At 39.4% G+C, this 12,121-nt stretch overlaps 1 protein-coding gene across 1 annotated transcript in view; it reads left to right on the forward strand.

Moving 5' to 3' along the window:
* CNTNAP5 (contactin associated protein family member 5) overlaps nucleotides 1–12,121 on the forward strand; it is a 512,649-nt gene that overhangs the window by 432,863 nt on the left and 67,665 nt on the right. The window contains exons 15-17 of the mRNA XM_048484843.1: nucleotides 426–553; nucleotides 1,108–1,278; nucleotides 10,996–11,214. Coding sequence (XP_048340800.1) covers nucleotides 426–553; nucleotides 1,108–1,278; nucleotides 10,996–11,214 — 518 coding nt within the window. The remainder of the gene's footprint in view (nucleotides 1–425; nucleotides 554–1,107; nucleotides 1,279–10,995; nucleotides 11,215–12,121) is intronic.

Consider the following 12,121-nt stretch of genomic DNA (forward strand, 5'->3'; position numbering starts at 1 on the left):
ATTATCCCATCCCTATATAAATAGAAATCAGGATCAGCTGCAGTGATTTTGCTAGTGGTCTTGAAATGCCATCTTGAAGGAGCTAAAAACAGGACATTAGGTTCAGCTTCTGCTCTGCTTCATCAGAACACTGGCTTTCAGAGAAACAGAATAGGAGAAAGAAAAAGAGAGAGAAATTTCAACTGGCATAGCAATGCATAGGCATTAGAATCATGTTTTAACTGTATATGATTTCAGTAGGTTTTATCTTTGCAGTCATTTGCTAACACATGCATTTTTATCTACAAACACTTTAAATCTTTTGAGCATACTTTTAGAAATCAATGTAATCGTATCACAAATATGTATTTTTGTTACAAAAAAATTACTGGAGATTACAGGTTTTTTATTTATCCATCTTTAAATGAGTATTTATATGTCTGCAGGACCAATGATACCGGCTTCCTTTCCTTCAAAGACCACTTACCTGTGAACCAGATAGTTGTCACCGACACAAACAGACCTAATTCTGAAGCTGCACTGAAAATTGGTCCTTTGCGTTGCTATGGAGATAGTGAGTATCAGCTCTTCTCAGTATCCTTGCATGCAGGTTGCACAAAAATTATGTTTATATACTGAAAAATCTTCTTATATAGAAAATAGGCTCCATAATGCTGTCAGTGCATTTCAGGGAATATATTAGGTATAATTTTGGGGAGGTCTTTTTAGCATGTTTGATAGTAAATTGAACTTTTCCCATTTTATTTTTATTCTGCCACTTATCTGAGAAGTTTAGGGTGGCATTTGTGCTCTCTCCAAATTCTCACAACAACCCTATGCAGTCTATCAGTCGAGAGGAAACAAGATTCTCAGGGTCACCCCCTGAGCTTCATCATCAAGTAGAAATTTGACCTTGGGTCTTCCTCCTCTTAGTTCAGCACTTTTAATTACGAAATCACATCTATGGACTTCGCTGTCGTGTGTTTAATTTCTGTTGCTATTGTCATTGTTTTTTGTGACCTACCGGTATCCTTTTTGTAATTTATTAGAAGTGGGTGATTTTTTTTTTGCAGTTGTGTTGGCTCCCTGATTCTGATTAACTATAGATAAGGCTGTTGCTATTTGCAGAACAGTTCTGGAATTCAGCTTCCTTCAGTACTGAGGCTTCCTATCTTCACTTCCTCACTTTCCACATGGAGTTCAGTGCAGACATTTCCCTTTTCTTCAAGACCAATGCTACATCTGGGGTCATCATAGAGAATCTTGGAATGAAGGACTTCATCAGGATTGAAATAAGCTGTAAGGATGCACTTTTTTATTTATTTAAACATTTCGTCCCATCTTTCCATCTGCTTAAGGCTGTGGTGGTGAACCTTTGGCACTCCAGATGTTATGAACTACAATTCCCATCAGCCATTGCCAATTGGCCATGCTGGCAGGGGCTGATGGGAATTGTAGTCCATAGCATCTGGAATGCCAAAGGTTTGCCACCACTGGCCTAAAGGATCCTCAAGACAGAGAAAATTGGATTTTTTAAAACAACATGGAAGGATTTGGGCTCCTCAAGCATTAAAGTTGTCAAAAAGAACTAACCATTAGGGATACTCAAACACTTGTTGATTTGTCTCATGTCCTGTTCACCAGTTAAGAATAGGCTGATTTTTCTAGGATTAGTTTACCTGTTCATCAACTTCTTCATGGTTGTTTGGCACGTTTCTTCTAACCATACAGTGCAGAGTACTTTGTTTTCTGTGTATGTACATCCCAACTGAATTCTACTACACCCCATCCTTTCTGCATAACTGCTCCAATCTGTTCCCAATTGCTTTATAGACTATTAAATCTGTCTTGAATCACATAATTCAGTCATAAACAAACACTATGTTTTAATAAAATCCTATCCTTCTGTGCTCACCTTGGTAGCCCTTAGAGATGTTAATGGTTGTCAATCAGTTTGAATTATCAGCACACTTTGCTCATGTACAGTTTCGCAAAAACATGTCACAAATCTGTTTGGCAATCATTTCCAGCTGTTCGGCATGAACTAACACCTTCAAACATAATAAATTTATGACTGTTGGACATACTGTTGCAAAATTGGCAGTAACTGTACCATTTGATAGGTTCACACATCCATAGTCAAAATGTATTCCCCCACCACTTATGGAAGATAAAGTAGGGTTATAGTAGCAGGTCAATATAAATAAGGGCAAGCATCTTCAAGTAGAATACTCTAGGAGAAGGTGGAAGTTCATAGTATGGCCCTTTGCGTACAAATCCCCTAAAACATTTCTAAAATGTTTTCAGTCCCTCCTTTACATGTATGTCTGCAATCAACCCCTCAACATGATTCCTGGTCACCATTACATGATTTTACTCTCTCTTTTTTTAGTTCTGTGTTGAATTGATACTTCAATGGTCCGTTCCACACAGCACAAAAAAGAAGCATGTGAGATGTCTTTTAAAAAGTCACCTTTCTCTTTTCACTCCACACACCCAAAATAAGATATCTGGGAGATGTCTTAAAAAGAGGTGGCTTCTGGTGTACGTTCCAGATAGCAAAGGCGTCAGATGCGAAGAGAGACTGTTTTCTTTCCAACCATTTTGCTCTCTGGTCAGTTTCACCCTCAGCTTGCACCTGATATTTTATGTGCAGCTGAGGAGATTTTCTCTGCTCTCATTTGCTGAAGGTTGCCTCGGGATGTTTGCTCTGAGGGCTCAGATCCTGGGTTTCTTTTCAGCCCAAAACATACATAGTTGTACTCAGCTGGTCTTGCTAATTTTGGCAATATATAGTTTTCCAGTAGGAAAAATAAAAGGCCTCCTAAGTTCTGCATTTCACACAGTCAGTCAGGAGGCATCTTGCAGGTAACTTAGGGGGAAAAGGTGCACTTTGAAGCATTCTCTAAAAAAGATGCCTTGAGCTAAAATACAGTGTCCTGAGGATTTCTTGGGAAGAAAACAGTGTGGAGTGCCTTCCCAGGATGCCTCTTTAGTCTCCCAGGATGACTTATGTAAGCTGTGCAGAATGAACCAATGTTTCACAGCCTCGTGCTGTATTCTATACTCTTTGTATATTCAATGCTTTTAATATTGCCCCCCTAATAAAAGAACAAACAGAGAAATGCTGCAGATAAATAGGTGAGGGGGGGAACTGATTGAGCTCAGAAAATGGTGCTGAGGAGGAAGTTCAGGGAAGCAGAGAAGCATGAGAAATGTAGTAAATAGATTGCACAGCAACTGAAGATGAAATGTTTCAGCCAGAAAATCATTTTAAAAGGGGGTTAATTTAAAATGATTCTCTGGCTGGAAATAAAAAGTTTCAGGGTAAAAACAGTGTGGAACTCCATGGAGGAAACATTTTATTTCCTACCTCAAAGCGTTTTAAAGGTTTGTGTGGAAAGGGCATACGTCTTGTAAACAATACAGAGGTGCATGTCATGGAAAGCAGCTATTTTTGTGAAATGTTCTGATTGGAAGGTAACAACAACAAAACAACAGCACAGACATTGAAATGAGAAGAACTATCTCCCTTTTGCTATGCAGATTTGGTGAATTGCAAGCATTTGCTTGTGCATGTGTACAAAAAACAAAACCCAACCCTGCAGAACACCCTATCCTTAAAAGAAGACCATCTCAAGAAACCTTTTTCCCTGTTCCCAACAAGCAATCTCTACCCCAAACGCCAGTTTTGTTGCATATTTCTTTCAGTCTTTTTAGTATTATACCTTTTAATAGTCTGCTGAGCAAGTGGTTTCAAAGAATGTTTGACCAGATTTTCACAAAAATAGCTGCTTTCCATGACTGGTGTATTATATCACTTATCACTCATTCGTGTTTCCTGGTATTAGCTGTTCCTGGCTGATGGCAAATAGTACTTATGCAATCTACCTTTGCAAAGGTTGGCATATACTGAGAGATGCAAAACATGCTGAGGGTCATAATAGTTCTATTGTGCGTTGCCAATCACACAGCCTTGCTGTGGGACTAAATTACAATCATTGCCTGGTGTATTAAAGAACAACCTAATTGGTAGTTTTAACCGTTTTTAATCTGCTGGTTTAGTTAATAAATTGGGGAAGGGCGGCTGTTGTGGTTTTGGAGTGAAATAAAGTCCTTCTGTTCCAGATACTATCAGGCTGAATGAACATGGAATGTAGTGTCAACTTTTCTTAATATGGTTATAATAACTTCAGCATAAAATGTAATAAAATAAGCCCCCCAAGGCCATTGATTAATAAAACCTATGGTAAATGCCATGGTGAATTATCACTAGGTAATGAGCTATAGTTTATTGTCAATTGCACATCAAAGTCCTATTTGGTTGATACTTCAATGAACTGTATTTTATTCTCAAGGGTCATTTTAAAAGAACAGGGCTCTGGCATGACATTATGTCAAAAGAATGCAATCTATCAGGAGGATAGTTCAGCTTGCACTTCTATTTACAAGGAAATATCATGTGCTTTTCAAAGAGGGCAAGGTTGGAGACAGTTCACTTTGAATTTCACTTTACTGACTTCTTGCTATAGTTGTTGCTGGCCATTTACTGAGTGAATGTCACAGATCATCTTCTGTGACTGAAATGGCATCATCATGATCCCAGTCGGGGTTTACCACAAAGTTTCCAGTGATTCCTTGAGAGGACTAATATCTCTTCTGGGTTTTTCCCAGAAGTGATCTCTTACCCTAAATATAACCCGGTTCCCCTGCTTTTCAAAGCATATGTGTACCCTTAACTAGAGGTGTGCACAGAGGTGGGATCCAACCAATTCTCACCACTTCTCTAGAAGCGGTTACTAATTTTTTCTGAGTGCCGAGAAGGGGTTACTAAAGTAACCTCCCTGCCCAATAGGGACTGGAGGTGTGTGTGTGCGGCGGCACTACTGTTTGAATCCCACCACCATCGGAACCCTGTTATTAAAATTTTTGGATCCCACCACTGGGTGTGCACCTTGTTATCCTTTCATATCCAAGGTTTGTGAGGGGATTTCAATACTTTCTTATGGTTGTATATGACATTGCTGGTTCAGGATTCATATGGTTCAGATTTATTTTTGGTTCTGATCCTTTGGGACCATTACTTTCAATAGGGAATCTATTGAAGTCTTTGAAGCAGCTATTTATAAAGATCATGGAGCCACATTTGCACAGAATGTAGTCCTCCCTCTAAATTAAAGACCCTCAAGAAAATTGGACCATGTTGATTGATTTTACCGACCCCTAAAAAAGATTCCTTTCTGTGCAGTTCTCTCCACTGATTCCAATTGGAGAGGGAAAGGGATGTTGGCTTCCAGCATCAAAAACACTCCCATTTACACTCATTTCATTTCTTTCAACTTTTACAGAGACAGACAATAAAAAGATTCTCTTTCCACTGAAAATTCTGTTTGCCATGCTTCCTTGTTGTGGTCTGTGTATGTTTCATAAAGCAAGGAAGGAGAATGACAGATCTTCCATTATTCCCTATAAGACATATTTTTCAGGAGCCTGGAATGACTGTTTTGAACCAAATGACATCAAAATTGTAGGGGGATGGGTGCTGACTGTCCGATAAATGCTACCCAAGATTCAAATGAAGAGTTCCAATTTTATGGGCCACTGAACATGTCTCCGCAGGGCTTTCCCAGGAAAAAAGTGTCCACCCCCACAAAGGAGGAAGGAAGAACGAGGGAGAAGCAATGGCAGTCATTTTTTATTCTGTGTGGGGATTCTTTTGGGAACAAGGCTGAAGTGGCTTTTTTAAACCAAATTACATTATTATTATTATTATTATTATTATTATTATTATTATTATTATTATTATTATTATTATTATTATTATTGATACAAAGCAGTTATACACAGCAAACAAGATCAATATGCTGGATTTTGTATTACATCACACGTCGGACACTTCCCAAGCATCTAGGACTGTGCAATGTATCGACAAATAATGCTTGCAGAGCCGAGTAGGGTGGCCTTTTGCAGCTGACATATGGTGATTTTGTCAGCGCCAATTGTTTTTAAGTGCCGTTCAAGATCTTTAGGCACTGCACCCAGTGTGCCGATCACCACTGGGACCACCTTTACTGGTTTGTGCCAGAGTCTTTGTAGTTCAATTCTTAAATCCTCGTATCATGTAAGTTTTTCCAGTTGCTTCTCATCAATCCTGCTGTCACCAGGAATTGCAACATCAACTATCCACATTTTCTTTTTTTCCACAATCGTGAGGTCAGGAGTATTGTGTTCCAAAACTTTGTCAGTCTGAATTCGGAAGTCCCAGAGTAGTTTTACGTGTTCATTTTCAGTGACCTTTTCAGGTTTGTGATTCCACCAGTTCTTTGTCACAGGCAGATGGTAGTTGTGGCACAAGTTCCAGTGAATCATCTGAGCAACAGTATTATGCCTCTGCTTGTAGTCCGTCTGCGCGATCTTCTTGCAGCAGCTAAGTATGTGATCTATTGTTTCGTCTGCTTCCTTGCAGAGTCTGCACTTGGGATCTGTAGTTGACTTTTCAATTCTGGCTTTGATGGCGCTTGTTCGAATTGCTTGTTCTTGGCCTGCAAGAATCAAGCTCTCACTCTCCTTTTTCAAAGTTCCATTTGTGAGCCACAACCAGGTTTTTTCCTTGTCAATTTTGTCCTCAATTTTTTCTAGGAACTGTCCATGGAGAGCCTTCTTTTGCCAGTTTTCTCTTCTGCTTTGCAGTGTATTTTTACGGTATTCACTCTTTGTCTTTTGCACTTTGAGCAGTTTTCTGCTGTTGACTTCCATCAATGTTGGTTCTTCACTGTTTTTCACATAATCTGCCAGTGCATGTTTCTCTTCTTCCACTGTTTGTTTCACTTGCAGAAGCCCTCTACCTCCTGATTTTCTGGGTAGGTAAAGTCTGTCAACATCACTACGTGGGTGTAATGAGTAGTGGATTGTCATCAGTTTTCTTGTTTTTCTGTCCAGATCATCCAGCTCTGCTTGCGTCCAGTTCACAATTCCAGCAGTGTATCTGATGACGGGTATGGCCCAGGTGTTGATAGCCTTGATCGTATTCCCGCCGTTTAATTTGCTCTTCAAAATTTTTCTGACCCTTTGGACATATTCTCTGCTGACCACATTTTCCACATGTCCATGCTTGATGTTGTCCAGCTGTAGTATTCCCAGGTATTTATAGGATTCAGATTGATTGCACTTTGTGGTTTTTCCATTAGGCATCTCTATGCCCTTACTGTCAGTAATTTTCCCTTTCTTCAATGCCACTGTGGCGCATTTGTCCAAGCCGAACTCCATACTAATGTCAGTGCTGAAGATTCTGACTGTGTTGGTCAGTGACTGAATTTCAGTTTCTGATTTTCCATAAAGCTTTAGATCATCCATGTACAGCAAGTGGGAAATTTTTGGTGAATTTCTTGCAGTTTGATAGCCCAGGTTTGTTTTTTTGGAGAATTGTTGACAGTGGGATCATTGCAATGATGAACAACAATGGTGACAGTGAATCACCCTGGAAAATTCCTCTCTTGATGTTGACAGTTCCGTAGCTTTGGTTGCCCACGAACAACTCAGTTTTCCAGTGTTTCATTGCATTTTGAGTAAACTTGCTAATATTTTCACAAACCCCAATGACATCCAGACATTTGATGATACAACTGTGTGGCAGTGAGTCAAATGCTTTTTTGTAATCAATCCACGTTGTATACAGGTTTGTTTTGCGGCTTTTGCAGTTCTCCAGTATCATTTTATCAATCAGAAGCTGATCTTTGGTGCCCCTACTTCTTCTTTTATTACCTTTTTGTTCTACTGGCAAGATGTTATTTGCCTCCAAGTAATCTTGGATTTGATCAGCAATTATGCCTGTCAGCAGTTTGAGCATTGTAGGCAAACACGTTATGGGCCTGTATTTTCCTGGTATTGTCCCTTTTGCTGAATCTTTCTGTATCAAATATGTTTTCCCAGTTACTATCCATTCACTGATGTTTCCAGTTTGCAGCATTTCATTGAATTGTTCTGCCATTTTTGAGTGCAGGCTGGTCAGATATTTGAGCCAAAATCCATGCAACTGATCATTGCCAGGTGATGTCCAATTTTTTACTTTCTTCACTCTTTTACTGATCATTTCTGTTGTTATTTCCAAGTTTTTCATCTTGTTCTTTGAAAATTTCTTTTCAAAGTCTTTTATCCACCCAGCATTTTTGTTGTAGCCTTTTTCTGTTTCCCACAAATCTTTCCAGAATGTATTTGTAGCTGTTTTTTCTGGTTTTCATTCTGCACAGCTGCCCTGCTGATTCAGACTCTGGTAGAACCGCCTTTGATCAGATTGGAAAAGTTGATTTTGTTTGTACTGGATGACTCTAGCTTCATATCGTTCAATTTTTCTGGCTGTTGCTGTGATTTGTTGTTTCACAATTTCAAGTGCTTCTTCAATTTTTCTTGTGTTCAGCCAGTATTTTTTAATCAGGTTATTCTTTATTTTGACATTTTTCAGTTTTTGTTCCTTCATGTTCTTCAGATTGCTTGCATCTGATCGTAGGTTCTTGATTTTTAACTCCAACCTGATTTTCCATTTTGGTTTTCCAGTCATTTTTCTTGTGGGCTTCAGTTTTTGTATCCCCAATTCTTGTGTTACAATCACTGCTGTACTGTATGCAAGCTGATTAGTTTCTTCCATTTATGTTATCTGGATAGTTGCGAGTGCAGCATTCACATCTTCCATTACAGGTGCCAGATGTTTTCTTGGTACTGTTTTCAATGTTGGCAGTCTTTGCCTTTCTTCCTTTGATGCAGCATAGGTCAAAATTTTCTCTTTAAGTTCTTGTTGCCTTGTGGTCAATGTGCCAGGTGTACGAAAAATGGCCACAGGTTTTTCATGCAAAATTTCTGCATTTTCTTCTGGCACAAAATGTTCAGTGGACTCAGATATTGTTAGAACTCCTACAATTGTCTCCACAGTTGCCTGTTCTACTGTTTCATGATTTTTCCATATTTCTTCAAGTTCGACTTCACTGAACACCTTGTTCCTGGTTATGAATCGCCTCTGGTCAGCAAGTCTCAGTTCAGTTACAGTTGAATCTGGATATTCGAGTTTCCACAGCCGGTACATCCGTTTTTGGTAGCCACGCTTTTGGGGTTCCGATTTATGGTAGCACTTCATGACAGTTCGATTCTCTGACATTGAAAATTTCTGCCGCTTTGGTAGTTGTTTTGCTTCCAGTTGCCCTGCAGGCCCATGCCCTGGTTGCTCAGCAATGGGTCCTGGTTCCTGTAGCCCACTTGTCGACAGATGCCCAGGTTCACCAGCACCCGCCGCGGTGCTTATTATCCTGGGCGACGACCGAGCCAGTATAGACTTCTTTTGAGTTTGTTTCATCATATTTTAACGGGTTGGGTGCACTTAGTCCTTCTCCTCAATTGAGACCACTCTGGCATGGTTGAACCTTCCGGTAGTTTGCACTACCGCCAGCACAGCTCTCAACATCACAGAAGCAGTTAAGCCCCCCGCCAACGACAAGGCGGCACCCGGTGGGGGGATGATGATGATGATGATGATGATGATGATGATGATGATGATGATGATGATGATGATGATGATGATGATGATGATGATTTATTAGGTTTATATACCGCCCTCCCCCGGAGGGCTCAGGGCGGTGAACAACATATAACAACAACATTTCAGGGCAGTAGGTGCTGTCTATCCATTAAAAACCATCCAAGTTTCAAGTGAATTGGACTAAGTGGTACAGGTCTATGAGACCCTGAACAAGATTCCCCCAGGCATTTTGCTAACAAAGGCAATATGACTTGACTCCCACAAAGGAGTGAGTGAAGGAAGGATAAAAGCAGCTGCCCGTAGTTTGCCTCCAAGGGTGATTGGCTAGGAGCTCAAGAATCTGATTGGAAGGAGAAAATGCTTTTGCCTGAGAATGCAATGGACTCAGAGGAAAACATGATTATATGCTGTTTTGCTGATACATGAACATTTTTAAAAAGTTGTTTGGGGAGAGATTTGTACTACCTCCAATTTATATTACCATTCTGGGAAATCAATGTACCAACCCAAACCAGATGTTTGCATGTATCTCTTCAGCTTAGGAATTTCATCATGCTAGCCCCTGCCTGGTGTCTGTGATTACATTGTGATTCATCTCTAAGGAAATGTTCCTGTAAATGCAGTCCATGTCCTGGAAGGCCCAGAAATGGTTCAGAAATTATATAAATTCAACCAACATTATTTGCTTAATTTTTTAAGAATGCCAAAGTGGCAGTTACAAGTAAACCTGTCCTTACTAATGATATTAGTAAGAATCAAAGGTAGATTTTAAAAACTTTTCAAGAGCACCATCATGATGGTGCATTTCATGAAGAAGAAGCAAGCCTTTATTGGCATAGAGTGCCTTTCATGAGCACCATCATGATGGTGTTCCCTAAAATTCCGTAGATGTTAGACATGCAGAATCTTAAGACACAATGGGTAAACCTGGCTGCTGTGTAGACCAGGTCTACCAGTTCTTCTTAATAGTGGGTAGAGCTTGTATACCCATGGTTAAAAGTAATGTATAGATGGTCTATAAGTTCTTTTTAATGGCAGGTAGACCAGCTCTCCAAAGATCTGGTCTACTCATAGTTGAAAGTAATCGGTTGACCTGTCTGCCAGTTCTTAATGGCAGAAAGCTGGCTACACATGAGTGAAACAAATGGGTAGACCTGGCCTGTAATTAAAAATCAATACCATCCTTCCTGAACTTTCGAGTCTCTTTGAAACCTTTCCCCTTCTTCCTGGCATCCCTTAGTCACCATCCAAATTTGCCTGTGCACAGAAGTTGGAAACAAACATTTCATCACATCCAAAGATAGATACAGCATATTTAAATTCAGAGAATGCAAATCTTTAACCAGAGGATCTAATTCATTACAATACTAAATAGGAAACAAAAGTGACATATATCATGCCATTATTTACAGACTCAATTATAATGGTCTATTATATATGACTTCATTTGACACCAACATAAGATACTCCGGTTCCTTTCTTTTTCTTTCTAGCTCCTAAAGAGATCACCTTCACCATAGATGTTGGTAATGGCCCTGTAGAAGTCATGGTCCAGTCCCCAGAGTCCCTGAATGACAATCGGTGGCATTATTTACATGCTGAGAGGAATCTGAAGGAAACATCTCTACAAGTGGACAACCATCCAAAGAAGATCCTGAAGGCACCATCTGAAGGACATTTCCGATTACAGCTGAACAATCAATTATTTGTAGGTAGGAAATACCTGGGGGAATTGATTGCTGATTTACAGAGTTTGATTGCAGAAAGGTAGATGGTTTTTCCCCCCAATATTACACATTTTATGTCATTGGCTCCTTGCTTGGTAATGGTAAATATATAAGGAGGAAGTAAAGATTGCCTTACTGTTTCTGGCAAAGGATGCTTAACTGCCCAAAGACAAGTCTGATTACTTATTTTCTTGAGTATTTGCACTGAAATTAATTGGTGTAAACTTGGCTGGATTTCTAGCTTGTGATGGTGAGGGTGGAAAAACAGAAACTACCATGATGGAAACCATTTATGAAACTTTTTCTATTTTCCCTTTCTCTCTTGTACCTAACTGGAAATGTGGGAATGTTTGCATGTATATATCTGGTTTATTAACAAAATCTAAAGAACCCCATTTTAGTTAATTGAGCTTCTAACAAAATATAGGTAAATGCCAGATTGCCATTTTGTTATATATGTATGCAGAAGGATAATTTCTGAAGTTCCCTATTTTGAGTTGTTGCATTGCAACTCATTTAGTTCAGGGTTCTGGAGCACCTTAGTAAATGTTTATTATTGCTATGAATACCAGAGCTTCTCATTCTATGTGCATATTTTTGAGGTTTAGAACTGCCCCCTTTTGCCTAAGAATCAAATCCTACAATGGAAATTTTGCAAATCCATAACAAAATACCAAGGGGGTTGTAATTGTTCCTATAATGATTTTGGATCCAAGGGGCTGACAATTGAACTTATGAGCATCTTTCAGGATTTTTTTAAAAGGCAGATAGGGAAAGCTATGGAGTTTTTCAGAGAAGTTAGTATGCTGCAATCATCAGCAGAAATTCTTGTGGCATCTTAAAGACTACTAAATGTACTGTGGCAGAAGTCCGTTACACCTAGTTTAATTTG

Source organism: Sphaerodactylus townsendi, linkage group LG02, assembly GCF_021028975.2.
Source record: "Sphaerodactylus townsendi isolate TG3544 linkage group LG02, MPM_Stown_v2.3, whole genome shotgun sequence".
In the NCBI taxonomy this organism is placed as follows: domain Eukaryota; kingdom Metazoa; phylum Chordata; class Lepidosauria; order Squamata; family Sphaerodactylidae; genus Sphaerodactylus; species Sphaerodactylus townsendi.